Raw genomic sequence first — 21,363 nt, 5'->3', positions numbered from 1 at the left:
TCATTCAAAAACATTCCTCATGTGTGTACAACCAAATATATGTATAAATTTTCCCTTCACCAAAAGTTGCTTAATTACTTTCCCGCAATTTGAACTTGTGTTGTGTCTCGTGCTGAACGAATTTTCTCCCTCTTCTCCTTCACATAATTTATATCTATATATCTCATGTAGCTCAGGACATTTTGTGCATATGAAATTAGACAATTAAAATGTATTTTGTGTAAAGTGGCAGAAATGGCAGATGTTTCCATTTTGTTAATCAGAAATTCACATTTTCCACAAAATCTCTTCTTTTTTTTTGTTCCACCTTCTTTACCCCACTTGGAAATCTCGTCGCACCTCTGTAGGAAGAATGGGGCGGCGGCGACGGCAGAAAGGGTACGCGTCGGCGATGGAGACACCCACAATTTGCAGGAGTACACGTACAAGAAGATAACACCATGCGATGTCTGCTCTCAAGTCCTAAGAGGTGAGTTGCAAAAATTACAAAAAATATTTTTTTTCCTCTTCGCTCTGGGTAAAATAGTTCTGCACACTCCCATGGCAATTTAATTGGTATGAATACATCATTTTGCAATTTGTCGGTGTCAACACATTCAGCCCACCCAGAAGGAAGTTCACTGACAAATTGAACAATATATAATTCAAACACCGCATTAAAGTTTAATCAGGCGCCTATCTATCCATCATGCATCCATATCGGTAGTCCGCTAATTAAGAATTCATTTAATTTTGAATGTTTATTAATTTTAATTCATAATTTTCAAAAGAATCTAATTATACCAACGTTCGTTTTGTATTAATTGTTGGGATTACAAATCAATTATTTAAATTTTCATTAAAAATGAATTTATGAAGGAAATGAAAAATGAAAATTCCATAAAATGACGTTTCGATTCCTACAAGATATTCTTCTTTTACTTTAATTATTAATTAAGCAAAAATTCGCGACTCTTTATGTTAAGGAATCAAGCCCAAAAAATAGAACGATATTGCGTTTTATTCTAAGAATTTTCAACTTGCTTTCATTTTTTTTTTTAATTTATGTACCAACATTTTGTCAGAAGCTTTCCTCAAAAGACGACGAAGTTTTCAGCTTTTATCAAAAGCTTTCAGCTCCTATGTATTGGAAATTTTTCAATATATAGACTTTGTGAATTTTCTTTTATTTTTACTTATTGCTTCGATAATATATTTTTGCTTTGTTTTAATTTTTCCAATCGTTCCATAAACATAATCATTGGGATTAGATACTCCTACATGAGGAAAGCTTGAAGGATATTGAAAGAAAGTTCTTGGAAAAATTTAAAAGTTATTGTTGTTGTGGGTTGTATGAGAAAATTCACTTGAAGGGAAAATATTGAATAATAACAAATAAGTATGATTTCCACGATTTTCATTAAAAAGTTAAAAATAAAAAGAAAGTAGAAAATATAGATTATTATTTTTTTCTGTCTCAGAGGCAATATCATACATAGCATTAAATTACACTAAACACATTTTATATTTTAAACAAAAAAAAATAAAGAATATAACGTCCAAAGCTCCTTCATCATATAATCCCTTTACCTTTTCATACTAAAACATCTATCCTCTAGGCAAGATAACATGTGGAAGGATGTTAACCTATACCATACCCACCATGAAATTTTCTTCTTAACTAAACACAAAACAAACAATAAGGTATTGGATCACATTTTCGCCACAGGGCACACGAGGCAGGGACTTCGATGTCGCATCTGTAAAATGAACGCTCACGCCGACTGTGCGTCGCAGCTTCCCAAATGCCAAGTCAAGCAGAAACTTCTGCGTCGCCAGAAGAGTACCTCAGAGATTGAGAATAGGGTTGAAGTGGAGGAAGAAAGTGAGTATCATCCCGCATGCTATCGCCCATGTATGACTTTTATTTACCCAAAATATCGCATTTTGTGATTCTCCTGAAACTCTCCCCCGTGCCCAAATCAATAAAACCCCCTGCCAATATGGGGGTGCGCCCAAAAATAAAAAAGAAAGTTCAAAGCAGCAAATTCCAATATTTGACGCAATCTGAAGCAAAAATTGGTTGAGAAGTTTTCGTTTGTTGTACAAAAATTATTTTCTAAAAGAGAAATTTTCCTCTTCTTAAAGGGGAAGGACCAAGTCTCCTCTCGCGGCAATTGTCAACGAGACGAGAATCATATGAATTAGGTATAAGGGTGAAGAATTTGGCATGTATTGTGCTGAATGCTTTGAGGCCATAAACTGAACATAAATGATTGCTTTTTGACCGTTTTTTTTTACGTTTGCATTTAATTGCAATATTGTGGCTCACTAAAACAATAAATATATATGCGTTGTGCGCGTTTTTTTGCGAGAGAGACTAACATTGTTGCTGTGTAAATTTTGCAAAAGAAAAATCAACATAATGTAGTAAATTTTGGAGGCCTCACGTAGTAAATTGTGCGGAACAGGGATGGTGTAGAAAATGTCTGCTGCGTGGGGGCGTAAAAGGCGTTTTAAAATAATACGCACTTTTCTGTTCCTGTCTCTCATCTGTAGAACCCAATGAGATAGACCAAATCTATCAGGTATTGAAACAAGCGGGTGAGATCTCGAACAAGAGCAACGAGAAAACGGGCAATGGCGCACCCACAGCACCGCCGGACATTAATGTTATCAAAGCACCCGAATGCCCGGAACGATCAGCACTGCGACGGGCACCGCCCAAGGTGCCCCCCAGCCAGGTGGTGCCACCGCAGCAGCGGCAGGGTCTCTCGGCTCCATTGGCCGATGTATCGAGCTCAGGTCCATTTTGTGCACAAAAACAAATCTTCCCGCAACTTCAGTGTCCACCACACGCCATAAGTGGCGTCTTTTGCTCTCGCCCTCGTTTTATTTTATCTTTCAGTGACACAGCATTTCGAATGTCCTTTTTTGTCTTTTATATTCTCTTCTTCAATCCAAAAAACAATTACCAAAATCTAAAAAAAAATCATTTTTTTTATTGTGGAACAGAACCAAATATGCTTCGTAGATCGCTTTACAAAAAAAACCACCAGGCTCTTGCAAATTCTTTTTTATTATTATTCCTTCGTTTATTATATAATTCGTTTTCACTTCGCGTAATTCGTAAATATCCAGATGAAAAAAAATCTGTAGTGTCTTTTATTTCTTTCCTCTCAGCCCTTTCTTTAGTGTTTTCCATGTTTCTTTCTTGCTGTTTCACTTCTCTTTAGATATTGCTACAACTTTTCCTTAATTTTTTTTTACTTACAAATATTTTTTAGATGAAAGACATCCTTTAATATAACAAAAATCCCTACTTTCACTACTTGGCACAATCAGGATACACAAATTTCGGATCCTTTACACAAAACTTTTTTTTCTAAATTAATTTTCATTTATTATGTCTTTTATTATGGCAAAAGATTATTTTTTGTTCGTATCACTGAACATCTCTAGATTAGCTTGAGATGTTCCTTCCAATTCTTGCTGTTGTGCCTGATGAAAAGGAAATGGAGTGGTTCGGAGTTTGATGGAAAGAAAAAAAAACTGCAGAATATATGGCTTTGTTGAATGAGCTTTTCGCCGCAGTTTTCGCTAATTACTTTTTCTTACCAAGAAGAAACAAATAATTTTCATACAAATATTTCTTGATCTATTTAAGGTGTTGCACGTAAAACTAAAGAAGTGAAGAAATTGCCAAAAATACGAAACTTTAAGAAACTAAATTGAGCAAATTAATTTCTATAAGACTCATCTGCATTTTGAGAAGTTTGAACGGAAACCAATTGATTCTCCAATGCCCAATTCCCCTTATGCTCAAGCACGTATTTGGTTTAAATGCAATCAAGAGCAAATATGAATTTCCATCTCTCTGTGGAATTCTCGAGTAAATAGAAATGGAACTGCTTTCATTTTATATTCGGGACTTGTTTGAAAATCAATGACCCAGTCAGTCATTGGAAATGATGCGTAATGGTAATGTTTGTAAATCGAAAATTGAACAAGTCCCATTGAAGGCATGTTTCCTAGATTTCTGGTTCACCAACTAATTATTATATTTAGTCATTAAGAAAGTTTTTTTTGAATGATATTTGAGTCGATTTTGAAACAGAAATTTTCAAAAGTTTTTACACTTGTTAATTTCTCAAATGTTTAACCCTTTCGGGTCCATGTGAAATTTAGATATTTATTCTACTAATAAGACATTTCTTAGGCAATCTTCTCTGGTCTCTTCTGTGTGAATTTCATGCATTTCCAAATTAAAAAAGCAATTAAATTCGTAAAAAAAATTGGAAACAAAAATTTTCACATTTCAGTCTACGTATCCAAAGATCTGACTAAAGAACAAGAAATAATTATTTAATAATTATTTTAATTAATCTGTAATAAATATTTTAATTTTTAACAATTCAGAGAATTATATTGTCGAGTTAAGGATCAGATATAATTCTTTTATTCGAATTTATCTTGCTTCGTGATGACTAGGCGTCTCCACTGTAGCATGTATGTATTGTATTCAGTAAAAAGAGATATCTGGTTCTGTTTGAAACACATTTTGACTTCAAAGTACCAGTTCAAATGATTCAAATGAATAATTCTTATGACTACCAGGCGTCCCCACTGTAGCATTAAATAATAAAACTTGTGGGTGTTCCTTTTAGTTTGATCAAAATTCAATTTGATTCATTTCAAACCAAAGGCTCATTAAATATGGTTTTTAAAGTTTGATCTAACGATAAATTCCGAAAGTTTCTCTCTCTAGTAGATTTTATAGTCCTAGACAAGCAAGGTAAAACAAGGTTATTTCATGCCCAAAAATTTATAATCCTTGGTTGCAATATTGCAGCATCTATGCTTGATTATTTATCGTTGTTCATAAATTACCTTCTCTCTAAATAAAAGTAATTTATCAGTTCTCTTTGATAGAAAATAGATGGAAAATCTGGAAAATCCTTTATAAATCAGCAGTTCGTTGTATTCAAAGGGACGTTGATTAAAGTGATTTCACATAAATCCACATGAGGGCAATCACAAAATGCTCACTTGTTGGAGCAATTTAGTTTTACATGCAACAGCCTATATGTCTGTCTAACAAAACATTTCACTCTCACCAAGTCCCGGATGAGTTTAATAGGACACAATGGAGTGTGTGACAAAAGTATGACGCATCGGGGGGACAAAAACACAACACAAAAACATTTGAGAAGAAAGTCATTAGTTTTTATTCCTTTGTTGTTGCTATTTCCACACACAGATTGCCGAATTCCTGTCCCAATGGTTGCAAATAGTAACACACCGCCGGGAGCTTTTGACACCGGAACAAGGAGACGCCTGTTTGCAGGTTTCCGCCCACTCTCAGGTTTTGGTCGTGGACGCTTACGGTCTGCTCAGCATCGGTCTATATCGCTTCCTGAAAGTAATTTGCAATGTATCATCATCATGGGCGTCTCATTCCGTTTTTTCTTTTCTTTTATAATTATACTACATATCCCTATAATCTCTGTTTCCTATTTTTTACTCCTTCTCTGTCACCAACACCTTGTTCTCTTTCACTTTTTTTCGAATCTCTTTACACATACCCAAAATGCGAGAATTTATTTTAATAAACCGTCAACTTTTGATCCATGGATTGTGTAGAAGAAAATTCCCATCATAAAGTTATCTATGCTATGTACCTACACCCTCCATATATATTTTGTTCCACATTTTCTTTTTAATTTCCTCTATTTCTTCCTCCACAACACAGCGATTTTTTTATTCTCTCAATTGTTTCTTGGAAGTCTCGTCTTCACTTTCTGTTCAATCGAAAGCTCCTTATATCGATTTTATTCCGCTCAAATCTTGATGTATTTTTCCACGTAATTTTTTCTGTTCTTTATCTTTTACTCCTCATTTTTTTTTTCAGAAAAAAGATTTTTTTTCAGTGTAATCGAATCACTTTCAATATATTTTGCTTTTCCACCAATTAATGTGATTATTTGTCTCTCTTGCTGTTGTACTCGATGGAAATTTGTGATTTTAAATTCTGCCATAAGGTTGTGGGATTCTTATGGCCCAGGGGCAGCATAGAGGCACTTTGTTTTACAGAAAGAGAGAAAATTGATTTAATTTAAGTGACGTTTATTGCTTTATGTTTGAACTTCCTTTTGTGAAAACACCAGAGTTTGCAGAGTTTTTTTCCACTCCTCCTTTCCTTCTCCCAGTTTAATATCATTTACCCGTGCACGTGTTTTCTTTGCCAATTTTTCTGCAAAAATCCCTTTACAATATACCTCAAAATACCCGATGGTGGCGAAATCAAGGGGCGTTTAACTAATATATTTTCCGTTCAAACGCAAATGAATTCTTTTTTTTTTTGTAAATGAATTTATTAACAGAAACATGGTAAAATATATTAACCTTATATGAATAATTCAATTTTTAAAGGTTGATAAATGAATTTTAGTTGTACATAAAACTAGTTTGACTCATTTTCCTTATTTATATAGTTTCAAAGAAAGTTTTTTTTTCAAGAACAATATTGCTCGATAAGGAGCAGTAATGTTAATTTAAATTTAAATTTAAATGTTAATTTAATTTTAATTTAAATTAATTTTTTGCGTATTCGTAATATCCAAAAAATATTCCTTATAATCTCTTTAAAAAAAATAATATTCTGCAATATTTCTAAAGTATTCGGTACAAAATAGGACTGAGCCTAAAATAATCACAAAGTATTTCGAATATTTGCCAGATATTACAAATAATCGCCAATATTCTCCAAATAAACGAATATTAAAAAAAATTAGAAATTCTTCACATTTTTGCTACTCCATGTTCTCAATAAGAAATAATTCGTGTCCTGGCAGGAAAACAAGTAAAATGACTTTTTATTTTAATGTTTTGAAAATCGTGCAATTAGAAAAGAGAATTCACTTTAATTGCGAATTTGGATCAAATATCAATAGCACAATATTCGATTAGTTACATACCCCTTGAATCAAAGCTTCTCACACATACAGTTCTACCTAACCTTGGGATTCCTTTCAAAATACTAATATTTTTGTGAGTTTTTCTTTTTCAATTTGAAAACTATATAACTTTATTTAGTAGTTCTTGCGCGTGTTTTTCTTTTTTTTTATTTAATTTCTTTAAAGAATTCATTTATTTTTCCAACAAAATATTTTTCAAATATGTAACATATTTTTCTTTTCTTTTCTTTTCTCTTCCACCCGCGTACCCGAAATGTAAATTTCAGAATCAGGTACGGAGGCAACCAGACCATTTGGTCAGCCCCTTTGCTTGGTAGCTGAAGAGGTTGAAGTTATTCCGCCTCCCAAGAGAGGAGCTAGAAAGAAAATTAAATAGGAAGACATTGTGTGTAATATTGTTTATATTGAAAAAAAAATCTGTGTAATGATACATCGCAAATCGTTCACACTATATTTTCTTAAAATAATTTATTTTAAATATCGAGGGCAAGACGGTAAACACACGCTAAAAAGAAAATGTTGCGTTTTAGAGACATGAGAAATTTGCTAATGTGAAAAATGTCTTTTTCACAACACTGCAAACCTGCAAATTGGCGCCAAATTCAATATACCCAACACTCTGCTAAAATTTAGTTTTATTGCACACACATTTTGAATTTTTTCTTTGATTTTCTTGTGAAGAATTTTCTTTGAAATTTGAGTTTTTTAAATTTATTTTTAGAGCAAAAAAAAACATACGACCATACAACAAACTCTTTAGACATGAAATTGTAAATTAAACAAAAAAAAATCACACGTAATTTTGGAAAATGTTCAAGTCATGTTTTGTAGAATTTTCGTGAAAAGTAAATAATTTGATGAACAAAAAAAAAGTCCGAACCATGCCATTATGTTGATGTTAAAATGTTATAAAAATTTATGTTGTTTCAAATGAGAAAAAAAAATATTCATCTTTTTTTTTAAATTTTGCAACACCCGCCCAGAATCTGTGATAATACATAAAGATTGATATAATTTTAGAGAAAGAGGGAGATTGAGGAAAATTGTTATGAGCGTAAAAATACATTTTATTTCTTCGTTACAATTTCTTTTCTTTTATTTCCATCACATTTTGTTTCGCCTCGTGCTAATCATTTCGCGTCTGTTTTTAATTATTGGTTGAAACTAATGTTGACGCAAATTTACCTACTTGCGACTCAGAAAAAGACTAATCGTGACTCAAGTGTCTTTTCGCGACTCAATTTTTGCCTAATGTAGACTCAGTCTTTGCCTAATGTAGACTCAGTCTTTGCCTAATGTAGACTCAGTCTTTGCCTAAAGATGACTCAGTTTTTATCTACTGTTGACTCAGTCTTTGCCTAATGGTGACTCAATTTTTTACTTATCTGTAGTATAAATTGCCTAATGTAGCCACGAGTTTTAACTTAAGGGCACGTTAAAAAAAATAAGACAACGAATATTTTAAGCGAGCAGAATCTTATTAATGGAATCTTGATCTATTAAAAAAAGTCTTTTTGTTTGATTGTGGTACATTAATTCCTCCGCAACGGCCGGGCACGTGATTGGGGGCTCGAGTTGACTAGTGAATAATAATTGTAATGTTTGTATTTTTTTTATCTGAAAGATTTGCTGTCTTCTGCGTGTTATTTGATACAATAATGATCACATCAGAATCACTAAATTATATACATACATCAATTCTCTTTTTTTAAGAAAATTTTATTGTGATCAATATATTTGTATAATACATTATTGATTAAGCTAAAGATTTTTAAGCTCAATCAGAAATGAATAAAGGGAGTTGGTGATATCATTTATGAATTACAGCCGACGGCATTCCCTCTTTGTATTGATTTGGTAGGTAATTGTACAAATATACAAAAAGGTCTGGAGACAATCTTGAAGTATAGGTATGGTGATGAAATATTGCACTCTGCCAGGGTTATGGTATTATGCCAGGTAAAGGAACGAATAATTGGAACACTTTCAGCCTAATAATTGATTTGACAAATATTATAGGTACTAATTTTATTATTTTTTTTTTCAGTTATAAGTCAATCATAATGCGTTTTAAATAAAAAATTCATACTTTTTTGCGAAGTTTTAAGTTTTGCGCTCTAAATGTTGTGTGAAATTGATAAGTGGCAATAAGTCCCTTAGAAGTCTAATCGTTCTCTTAATATTTAGCTGTGTTTCTTTCAGACACAGCTTTTGTGTACCGAGCAAAATCGAAAGTCGTCAGATCGGCCTCAAACTTGGGATGAGCACGAATTAGGGTCCCCACATTCCAAAAAACGTATGCGCCAAAAATTTTTTTTTCCGGCCGTCCGTCCGGCCGTCCGCCGTGGTTCAACCATAAATTGCAAGAGAACGTTAATAGATAGAGACTTGCGGTAAACGGCAAAGTTTAAAACTCGACTGGAAGACGTCCGATTATGACGTCAAATTTTACCCCCCACCTCTCCGTCCGCCATTTTGAATAACCTCAAAATTTTGTTTTCGCTATATCTCAGCCGCTATTATAGCTAGAGGTCTGAAATTTTGATATGTTATAGGGCCCATCAAGACCTTTCCAACGATACCTCATTTTCGCAAATCGGTCAAGCCGTTTAGTCAATATCGCCGCCACAATTTTTCATCGAAAATCGATCATAACTCAAAAACGGCTTGACCGATTTTGATCAACCCGGGCTCAAATGAAAGCTCTCAACAAACCCTACAACTCTCTAGAACATCCGAAGTTTCAAAAGTGACCGCTAGGGGGCCAAAAATCAAAAACAAAATTTTCGATTAGTTTTCGATGAATATCTCGAAAACGGCGACATAATTTTTTTTCATTTTTTGATATGTTATAGCTGACCATATTATCTAGCTCTATGCCAAAAATGAAGAAAATCTATGGATTCGTTCTCGAGATATAGCCTTCCAAAGTTGGCATGTCATATCTCAGGTTCTACAAGTCCGATCTTGATCAACTCAAGCGCAAATGAAAGGTTTCGAGAAACCCTACAAATGTCTAGAACATTGCAACTTCGAGAAATGACCGCAAGAGGCGCTAAAATCAAAAACAAAGTTTTCGAAAATTTCGAACTCGAATTTTTCGAAAATAGGGATATAAATTTTTTTCATTTTTCGATATGTTATAGCTGACTTCAAGATCTTTCAAACAAAAAAAAATTTATGAAAATCTATGGATCCGTTCTCGAGATATAGCCTTCTAAAGATTTCTTTGGGGTATGACTTTTCAACTTTTCCCGACTTTGCGCGTATTTAAATTAATTCGCAATCCAGTTTGCTCTCACAAAATTGGTACACTGAAAGAAACACAGCTCTCGTAAGCTTGGTCAGCTTACCAGTACATTTTTTATTCTTATCAAACTTGTTTTTTTTTTGGTAATATAATGTGTTCCTATTTATTAAAGTATTTTTCCATGGAAAATGAATTTTGAATATATCTTTATATTTATACCTAAATTTACATATATAGTTCGAATATTACAATGTAGAGCACTAAAGTGTTCCAGGAGAACAAAAATGTGAAATAAATAGTTTTGGGGGTTTAGATTTGGAAATTCCAACCATTAGTCTGGTAAAAGGTGCCAGATATCCTTTTGCAGTTTGAGGCAGGGAAAAAAGGTTTGAAAATCTTTTCAAAGCTTAAATTTACCTGAAAATAAGGCAGAACACTTTGTATGTCTTTACATCGACGCTCCCGAAGATTATGAACCATGCTTCTGTGTTAATAGATATGAATATGGTTCATAATCTTCGAGCACTATTTTATATGTATTACATATCTACATAGAAACTATTATTTACAAGTTCCATCTCTTTATACCAAGCTGACAGTGGAGTTTTTCTTCTCCCATGTCCCCTTGGCTCATCTTGATGCTGTACTTTTTGGTGTCGTGTCATTTGAGGAGGTGTCATTCGGGTACCTGCAAAAATTCGTATACTTTGGGGAAGTGTAGGGTCAAAAAGAAATCGCAGGTAGGCAGTCCCTCAGGACCGAGTCTTTTGAGTAACTAAAGATTTTCACACAGTGTCTTTTGGGGAAGTATGGGTTAGGGATTAATGTTCCAGGTAGCAACTCATTATTAAGTACTTAAGCAAAGTCATTAAGAAATGTTATAAATTCAATTCTTTTTTTTTTTTTTAACTTTTCGGTTATTATCTCACACAGATCTGTAGGATTTTTTTTTAATTTTCGCGAAATCTGTTAAAAAATAAACTCAATTCTCAAAAAAAATTCTTAATATTTCATACAAAAAATTGTGAAATTTTTCCTTCAATCAAACTCATCTCTTTTTTCGGAAATAATTTCTTTGTCCCAAAAAATTTTTAGTTGCACATTTTTAAACTTTGAATTTTTCAACATCAATCATGTTTAGTGTTAGAAATTTTGTTCAGCGAGAAAAGTCGGAAAATATTTGAAAAATGATACATACCTTTAAATAAATTTAAGAATGAAAACAACTGAATTCAGTAAAAAATATCACAATTTTAATTTTGAGAAAATTTTCAGGAATTTTTGAATAGCACGATCAATAAAAAATTAATTCATAACATTGAATTTATTGTGATTAGAGTCCCGGTGACATTATTTTAATATTAACAATAAAATGTTTATTTTATTAATATAAAAAGCATCACAGCTAAAAAAAGTTAAAATATTTCTCGGGAATCGGTCGAGATTGATCGAGATTCGAGATATTCCTAATACATTTTGTTTAACAAAATGTGACTTTTATTCACAAAATAGAGGTTACTAGTCAACTTGAGCCCCCAATCACGTGTGAGCAAACTCCATTTTAAGATATAAAATGGTGGCGTAATTTAGTAGGGGGGTGAATAGTAAGGTACCCCGAAAAATGTTTAAAATAAAAAATTCCCGTTATCCGACCCTTCAGCAGATAGAAGATCGGAAAATATCAATTTTTCTGTGGGAGCGCTATGAAGGGGGGGGGGGGGGTTGTGGCGGAATCCCATATAGCGCTTGCAACTCGTATTGACCCCTCTACCCCCATACTAAATTTCATCGAGATTGGCCCAGCCGTTGCGGAGGAATTAATGTACCACAATCAAACAAAAAGACTTTCTTTAATAGATCAAGATTCCACTAATAAGATTCTGCTCGCTTAAAATATTTGTTGTCTTATTTTTTTTAACGTGCCCTTAAGTTAAAACTCGTGGCTACATTAGGCAATTTATACTACAGATAAGTAAAAAATTGAGTCACCAATAGGCAAAGACTGAGTCAACAGTAGATAAAAACTGAGTCATCTTTAGGCAAAGACTGAGTCTACATTAGGCAAAGACTGAGTCTACATTAGGCAAAGACTGAGTCTACATTAGGCAAAAATTGAGTCGCGAAAAGACACTTGAGTCACGATTAGTCTTTTTCTGAGTCGCAATTAGATGGAGCCTTTAATTATTTAAAGCATTTCAGAGAGAGCGTCTTCATGCTGAAATATGTTTAATTATCCAAAAAAGAAATATGTTTAGCAAACCCAAAACACTATTATGTCTTTTTCACTGTGATTGTGCCGACATGTGGGAATGATATTAAAAATAGATAAAGCTGTAGAGACAAGGTGTCTGCATTAGTGGCATTTTAGTGGGGCTTTTGATGTGAATGTTCTCGCCTGTGACGTAAGTAGTTCTATATAATGGAGCTTTTTTTCACAGATTATGCATGCACTTTATGTACACACTTAGTGGCATTGCTTTGAATTTTCCCCCATTTTTGCATCAATTCTCGTGCTATTTGATACGGTTTTTATTCTACAAAATATCGCGCGCTAAACTTTCTCTTTCTCTCCTATACTGAAAGCTTTCATTTTTGACACAATTGGAGCAATTTTCTTTACAACTTTGCACTACTGCAGAAAATGCAAGAATCTTTTGGAACGACGAATTTTTAATCGAACTATTAATGTTTTATGAGCTGTGAGAAAGGTCGAGGTGACTTTAATATTACTTCTAATGCTTTTTACTCAATCAATGAGTCGGCAATTAAAGTTGAATTAACTAAATGTGAACTAAAATAATGCCATAGACATTATACACGTGATTCTAAGTTGAATTTAATGACTAAATTAGTGTCTTCGTGCAGGTTGATTAAATAAATCTAAAACTTGAGCTGAACATGTAAAGAGAATTTGAACATTATTGATTCCTTTAGGAACTTTCAATGAAAATTAAATTATTTGAATCTTTGCTTTTGATTAAGTTTCACAATTACCATGAACTGCAAGTTTGTTTTAGCCTAAAGGAATAGTGATTTGTAAACTAAATGTGTTGAGTTTTAAACTGAAATTAGGTAATTAATATAATGCCGAATATAGTGCTAAATTCTGTGAGAATTATAAGTTTGTTCAAAGCTATTATTCCTCAAAATTTCCATTATGTTAATTAAAACATGCCTAATATTGTGATTTGCAAAGATTTTGTGCTCAATAAATCGAAAAATTATGAGCTAATAGCAGTGAAATATTGTCTGATAAATGATCTGAATTTAGAGCGAATATTGGTCAAAATTTAATTAAAAAATCCTAATTTTCTTTTCTTTGGATTCTGTATTCAGAAATTATTGGTTGATTAGCCTCGACCCAATTTGATTTTGTCTTTCCAATTAAACTTTTCTCATTGGAATTATTCAATTCTTGTATTAAAAATATTACACTGTTTTAAATAAATTTCGTTTAATTTAGTTGAATTTTCTACGCTTAAACTAAAAACAGAATAAGGTGACAAGCAAAATCTTCAAAGGGTTTAAGATAACTCAGGGAATTGTTGAAAGCTCTGGAACATTCGTTTTAAGAAAATGCAACAATAAAATTTCTCAAAAATTATTTTTTTTTTTAATCTATAGCCTTTACAATTTTTCCTTATTATTTCCTATACGTAGCTGATTCTATTTACCCCCCTTAACTATTTTTTTTATTCCTTATAAATCATTTAATAAAAAGAGGAATTTAAATAAATTTAAACATTCATCATTGCTCAAAGCCAAAATTGTTGTTAGTATTTCGCCAAAACTTTGCAATTTCCCTCCCTTAAATGCCACATACTACATAAGAAATACCGCAATCGTATTTTCCCAACCTCACCACAGAGAAAGTTAAGGTGTCGGAAAGAAAGGGTAACAAAATGTCACTGAAAGAAATGCTTTTAATGTACATTTTCTGTATGCTTCTCCTGCACTGTTGCAATGAAATTTTCCACTGTAATGTTTAGGAGTGTGGTGGCATTTTGCTGACCATTTGGGAAATTTAATTCAGACCTATATCTTTCTTTTTTCTCTCTCTCTCCCCTCGCCCCTATTTTTGTTCCCAAAAGCAGCCCCCCATTCACCACGAAGACAAAAATTGAATTTACGTATGAAATCCCTGAGTTTGGATTCACCCGAATCGACGGAGCTGCATGGACAGATGAGGCGTCGTGGTCACCCCGGGCCATCAAGTTCAAACTATCACGGTGGATCCGGCGGAGCTCTTGAGCACAGTACACCACCATCGAACAACAGTCGCCTTCACTGTTAGTATGAAGTTTTATTAGATGTGTAGGAAAAAGTACATTTATTATATAGCAGCACCCACGTAGTGCTGAAACAAAGACAAACCCCTGCAGTTTTTGATTATATAGAATTAGGGATGATAATGATACAATATTATTCTTCCTAATTAATTTTCACAATTTCCAGCTCCTTCGAGTCCTTCCCAGCAGCAGAGGAAGCTTCTTTATGCCAACCGTGGCCTCCGTACGGGATCTGTGGATCTACCTGATGACGTGGAGAAGAGTCAGTCGTCGGCCAGCACGTCGCCATGTCCATCTCCTGTAAGACAGAATCAGGTGCCGCACGCTTTTTCATGCGCTTCTCCCATTGATTTTCCCCCACTCGCACAAAACTAACGTGCCACGTGAGGATTCTCCATCCCGCGGGAAAGTCTTTACTCGCACACACGTGAATTTTTCACGAGAACGTCAAATTGAAATTGCCATAATCCATTTGAAACTTAATGCGAACTGCATCGCAAAATGGGGTGATATTTTCACTCATTTTCCTAACCCAAAGTCCAAGTGAAGTTTGTGGATGTTAAGTATCCGACTTTAGTGTTGTTTCTTGGCAAAGAGAGAGATTGCATTTCTTTGAGCTTTTTAGTATCATTGAGAGCTTTTAATGAAAATCTTTCCCGTCATTAACAATGTCCAAGATAATTGAACACTTTGACTTAATGAAAATAAATAAAGTTAGAACTAAAAGCTTCTCATTGAGCTTTTTTCTAAAAATTTCAATATCAATGAAAATCCTTGTAAAAAAGCTCAGTTATATTTTTCAATTTTTCACGATACATAAATAATTTTTCTCTTTAAAATAACGTCGGAAATTTACTGAACAACCTTCATCTTTAATGCACAACCTGTCGCACCGTTGCGATGGAGTGACCTATAAATTATTTTCCTCATACCCATTCAATGTATTCAATCTATGATTTATTCCGCCCTCACTTGTTATGTATGCATTGGGTATCCGAAAAAAAAATGCACAATATCTCTCAGACACAAATTGATGTATCCGAGAACTTTGGCATTCGTGAGCTTTTGGTGTTGTCGCCCATCATTCAATTCACTGCATTTTCCTTATCTTAGAATTTAAGATAAATCCAAGGAAAATCTTTCACTTCATTATGAAGCTTTTAAGATTCTATCAACAACAATAAAAGCAATAAATCCAATAAAAGAAAGCTTCTACAGCTTATGCGAGAATTTGTAAACTTTACACATTTAGGTCACAGCAGTTTGTAGTCAGTCAGTGTGTTTTAAAAACTCCACGGGATGCAACCCCTCTATTCTGTTTACTATTTGTATTGTCATGACACAAAATAGAAATCCTTTTTTTAGCTCTTTCATTCTGCAACAAAATGGAAATTTCCCAATTTCATTTGCAGTACATAAAATTGAAGCTTTGATTACCAACTGCAAAAAAAAAACGAAATGAATAAATGAAGGGATACACACCTATGCTTTTAAGCTCAACTAATAGGAAAAAAAGAACAAATTATTCTCACATCATTCACAATACAGGGTGTATCAAAATACTTTTTTTTTCAAGTGGAACAGAAAATATTATCAATTTTTTTGCATAAATAAAATGGCTATGATATTCCTTTCATATTAATTTACCATCGTAAAATTTTCTCGCAATGTTCATACGCAAGCAATATTGCATTAATTTCGCAAAACCTCCCTGTGTGCAACAGGGGTTGTGAATGGAAATTGAGTATAATATTAACCCTTTGTATTTTGTGCTTGTTTATTCTCTAAACAGAAGCCCCATCGATTGTTGCCGACAAATCTCTACGTGGTGCTGTACAACTTCAAAGCACGCCATCAGGATGAATTGGACCTCAAAGCAGGCTACAAGGTTAGTCATTTGGTCACACTGTGCTACTGGTTGAGATTTAAATATTACCATGCGGGTGTGATTGACGGGTTGACGCAGGTACAGCCCTCCTCCGCATATACATAAATTGGGTATGCTCACAAGACAAATTTATGATGTGGTATGGATACATTTCTGCACGTCAATGCACATTCTCTGCAGAACCTACACACACGGGATGGGCGCATAGGGTATGATTCAAAGTGGGCTGCGGGTCAATTAGTGTAGCACCCTGTGGGGCGTGTGTAGGCGCATGTGAGGTGGGAAATTTATCTTATAGCGAGAAAATGTATTTACGGCAGGTGACAGTAATTGATACGTCAGATCCGGACTGGTGGAAGGGAAAGTGCCTAGGGCGTGTGGGATACTTCCCATCCAAGTACTGCACGAGATTGGCTGCCGGTGAGAAGCCCCTACAGGTCACACACAATCTGCAAGTCAGCGATGGTGAGCGCGGAGACAGCGGCATGACGCTCCTCAGGGACCAGATTGTCATACAGGTGAGATAAATGGCTTTTTAATTTCTCCAACATTGCTCCTTGACATCGACATAAAGCAAAGTCATTGCATGGCGTGAAGTGAACATGAGGCGAAGGAATTTTCACAAAATGATGAATTTCTGAATTAAGTACCTACTAAATGGGTACTAAATAGTTGGCTAATTATTGAGTTCAACACAGCGATAAAGAAAAGCTCGAAAGTTTATTTTTTTCTTAAAGGTTTTGTGCGTTAATTTTGAAACAAACAAGCTTTTCTTATGCGCTAAAGACTTCTTATTTAACAAATTTATTGAAAATTAATATCTATTTTTGATTAATTATTTTTTTATGTTTTGCAAAAGCTTGTTAGTGTGCAGTCATTCTACAGAAAAAAAATCTTTTTAACCTTTTAAACAATTTATCAAAAAAGAACTATAACATAAATTTTCCAATTTAGGATTTATCCGTTATTTAAAACATGAGGTCCTTTTGCAGACTTATCAAAGGATTAAATAGAAGCTTAAATATCAAAATAAATATTTTTTTATTCAACATTCGATTAAAATCTGCCACTGATTTCATATTTTTGTGAAAATAAAAATATAAATATAGGTAAATCTAAAACGTAAATAAAAGCTTTTTAATAATAGGTAACTATATATGTATTATTTTACAGCAGTGGCGCTAAAAGTAATCAATTTAGTACCTACACATAAAATAAAAAAAATCTCTTCATTTTGTTGCGGTTTTCCAACCACAGAAATATTTTAGTTTTCCCTCATAACAAAGAATCACGGCGGCTTCTAAAGTTCAGTGATTTATGTTTTTTTTTTTCGAGGAGGTAATTAAATGAAATAATGTTGAAAAGAGATTTTACGTTAATTAAAAAGTCGAGTGTTTTATATACATGACTATATGAAAAGGACATACATTTTTAATTCCTTCTAATTCCCAGCTTAGTGGCAACTTTTTTTTACATCAGTGTAGAGTCACGCGTTTTATGTAGCAGAGTACCTCACACATCATCCTTGTCGTTTTCCTTTTCAACTTACCCAGAGAGTGTGGCTCCTGGTGGGAATTTCACGGAAAACCGCTTCCTAATGAATTTTTCATCCGCAATTGCCCCTACTTATCTCCCCCTGTTTATTGCTTGATTCCTTCTTTTTAGCTGTGATTCTTTCTTAAAAGAAGCACAGCTTCTGTGTACACTCAAAAATGCAAAGTCGTCAGATCGGGCTCAAACTCGGGATGAGCACGAATTAAGGTCCCTACATTCCAAAAAACGTATGCGCCAAAAATCTTTCCGTCCGGCCGTCCGTCCGGCCGTCCGGCCGTCCGGCCGTCCGGCCGTCCGGAACCTTTTGCTAAATTACAAGAGAACGGTAATAGATAGAGACTTGCGGTCAACGGCAAAGTTTAAATATCGGGTGGAAGACATCCGATTATGAGGTCAAATCCGACCCCCCACCCCCCGGTCCGCCATTTTGGATAACCCCTAAATTTTGTTTTCGCTATATCTCAGGCCCTATTATAGCTAGAGGTCTGAAATTTTGATATGTTGTAGGGGCCATCAAGACCTTTCCAACGATACCTCATTTTCGAAAATCGGCCAAGCCGTTTAGCCAATATGACCGCCACAATTTTTCATCGAAAATCGGCCATAACTTGAGAACGGCTTGACCGATTTTGATCAACTCGGGCTCAAATGAAAGATATTAACGAGCCCTACAACTGCTCGGAACATCGCAAGTTCAAAAAATGTCCGCAAGTGGCGCTAAAATCGAAAACAAAATTTTCGATGTGTTTTCGATGAATATCTCGAGCACCGCTTTATAGAATTGCTTCATATTTTGATATGTTATAGTTGACTATAGTATCTATCACCATGCCAAAAATGAAGAAAATCTATGTAGCCGTTCCGGAGATATCGCGTTTTAAAGTTTACATGTCATATCTTGAGTTGCATAAGTCCAACGCCCCGCGAAGCGGGGCGTTTTATATACACATATAAAATAAAATAAAATATATATATAAATGCATAGATATATACATTATATATATACATATAAAAATGCAAAGATAAATATATATAAACTGCAAAGATAAAAATTAAATATAGCATGGATGGAACAGTATAAAGCGAAAGAACGGTAAGTAAAACTTACGGGCTGTGATTCTTTCTTTGTCAGTGAAATGTGAAATTGAGTGAAAATTGAGAATGGGCAAATTTTGAGGAGAGACTTACTCGTGAGCCGAATCACAGCCAACGCCCGCCACGATTAAGGCTTTCTTCAAAATTTCTACGCGTTGGCTGTGATTCGGCTCGCGAGTAAGTCTCTCCTCAAAATTTGCCCATTCTCAATTTTCACTCAATTTCACATTTCACTGACAAAGAAAGAATCACAGCCCGTAAGTTTTACTTACCGTTCTTTCGCTTTATACTGTTCCATTTTTTCATCTCATTGAGAAAATTCTTTTTCTCATTTCGCAAAAGAACTTTAATTTTTATTACGATTAGTGAGGTTGAAATGTGAAGAATTCCCATTATCCTCCCATTTCCTTATTCTACTTATATTCTGAACTTTCATCCCTTAAGCTCACAGAGACTCTCTCTCTCTCTGTGAAGCAGTATAAACTTTCTTTTTCAACTTCATAACTTTCGCAGTTTAAAATGGATATTGTAGTGAAACAAAAAAATGTTCAGCGTTTATATATCCAAAAAAGCTTTTAAATCCGCCAAAGTTTTATGAGACGATCAGGTCAAAAATACATTTTATTAACACTAAAATGTCCTCTGTTGCAAAATAAAGGGTATTTTTTACACAACTTTGAAGAAGATTTTCAACAAAGAATTTTAAAAAGTACAAACTCTTACAAAAATTTTTTCAAAAATAAGAAAAAAATTGAAAAATTTTTATTCAATTTTTGTCTTTCTTTAAGAAATTGAAGTTAATCCGTTTGAAGCCTAAACCAAACAGATCTATTATTTCTCTAACTATTAGTTAGGGCTTTTAAGGATAAATGAAAGCAAACGCATTAGGGAAAAATTGCCAAAAAAATTAATGTAACTCTAAAAACTATTAAATTCATGAATAAAAATTTCCTTCAGGTCGGCGAAGAAGTCGGTGGAATGGTGATGGTGCGCTCAGCTGAGAACCGCCAGGGCGTTTGTCCGGTGAAGTATCTTCAGGAGGTGTGACAGCCAGAGCCTATTAAACCGGACCGGGACAAAAATGGAAACGAAAAATGTGATTCAAGCCGCAGGAAGGATAAGAATTCAAACTACGAGAGACACCAGCACACCGGAAGTCGCCGGAAGTGTGCTAATTGTCGCATGGAGCGCGACCGCGAAAAATGGGAGAGATTCCGTGAGAGTAAGCTCGAGGCGATGCGTCAGCACAAGTACAACGTTGAACGACGGATGCGGTATGACTGCAACACAGACAAGCGATACTGGAGTCAGCGGCATGATAAATTGAAACGATACCCAAAGCAGGAAGCTCTAGATCCATCGTGGTACACAGACAATATCTACTCGAATCAGAGTGTGGATGAGGAGGAAGATTTTAGGGAGTTTGGAGGTGGTAGGAGGATGCGCAATGCCTACGGACGAAGAGACGTTAACGGAAATGACGATCGATTCACCTTTATGCCAATCAAACCAACAACTCCAACGAGGTATGGAGAGTACAAATATCCAAAATCAAGCAGCTACTCCTTCGGAGCTGAATCTTATGAAGGTGGTAAGAGACAACGAGCCATGGTGCCTAAGTCGCATTCCTTCAGTGTGGGTCAAACATCACCAAAATGCCATAGAGATGCTCAGAAGCGCGAAGACTTCCAATACCGACGACGAAACTATTCCTATGTCGAAGGTACAGGATCATTTCCACCATCTTTCATGCGAATTTGCGATAGAGATGGGTGCGTCAATGAATCCTGCTTAGCCAAGGGGAATAATCCAATGAACATAAGGAATGATTTGCATCGTGTTGAGGATTCCGAAGATGATGATTTTCCACTTGGTATGTGGCGCTTGAAACGGCATCTGAGGGAAAAGGCTTTAGCTGCTAAGCAGGCACGAAGTAGACGGTACTACTACGGTGAAGAACTATCCCACAACGACGACAGCAGCGTCTATGAAGATGCTCAAGTGGACTGCAACGATAGACGACGTCGCAGCAGTTTTGTTGACGAAATGGAACAATTGATCTGCTGCGATAGACCAAAGGTAACGAAACGTTCCGTCTACGATGATGATGTCTATCCCATGTCCGACTACAGGTATGGAACGAAAACCAAGAGTATGCTCGAAGTTAAACCTCCCAGCAAGTACGATGATAGCTCATCTGGCTCTACAGACATCGAACTGGATGATTTTAATTTTGATTTTGAGAAATACTGGGAGGAGTTGGATAAATCTCCATCGCCCGAGGAGGATATCCAATTCAAGAACTCCAACATTGTCGGAAGGCCAAAGGTG

General features: G+C 34.7%; 2 protein-coding genes across 20 annotated transcripts in view; both read left to right on the top strand.

Moving 5' to 3' along the window:
* The window catches only part of LOC129792563 (uncharacterized), a 94,073-nt gene extending 73,865 nt beyond the window's left edge, over window positions 1–20,208 (top strand). For 7 of the 19 annotated variants that reach the window (XM_055831731.1, XM_055831730.1, XM_055831734.1 and 4 more), the window contains 10 exons: window positions 348–469; window positions 1,709–1,864; window positions 2,128–2,187; window positions 2,539–2,784; window positions 5,240–5,401; window positions 14,298–14,495; window positions 14,662–14,810; window positions 16,288–16,383; window positions 16,704–16,901; window positions 19,990–20,208. In XM_055831731.1, coding sequence (XP_055687706.1) covers window positions 348–469; window positions 1,709–1,864; window positions 2,128–2,187; window positions 2,539–2,784; window positions 5,240–5,401; window positions 14,298–14,495; window positions 14,662–14,810; window positions 16,288–16,383; window positions 16,704–16,901; window positions 19,990–20,079 — 1,477 coding nt within the window. In that variant the 3' untranslated portion in view covers window positions 20,080–20,208. Of the gene's footprint in view, window positions 1–347; window positions 470–1,708; window positions 1,865–2,127; window positions 2,188–2,538; window positions 2,785–5,239; window positions 5,402–7,222; window positions 8,042–14,297; window positions 14,496–14,661; window positions 14,811–16,287; window positions 16,384–16,703; window positions 16,902–19,989 lie in introns of those variants that run through there. The other 12 variants (XM_055831738.1, XM_055831750.1, XM_055831733.1 and 9 more) reach the window with 11 other exon arrangements.
* LOC129792688 (ARL14 effector protein-like) overlaps window positions 1–21,363 on the top strand; it is a 693,823-nt gene that overhangs the window by 349,958 nt on the left and 322,502 nt on the right. The window lies entirely within an intron of this gene.

Source organism: Lutzomyia longipalpis, chromosome 3 (assembly GCF_024334085.1).
Source record: "Lutzomyia longipalpis isolate SR_M1_2022 chromosome 3, ASM2433408v1".
In the NCBI taxonomy this organism is placed as follows: Eukaryota; Metazoa; Arthropoda; class Insecta; order Diptera; family Psychodidae; genus Lutzomyia; species Lutzomyia longipalpis.
The sequence above is the reverse complement of the archived record's forward strand: the minus strand, read 5'-3'. Positions and strand labels throughout refer to the sequence as shown.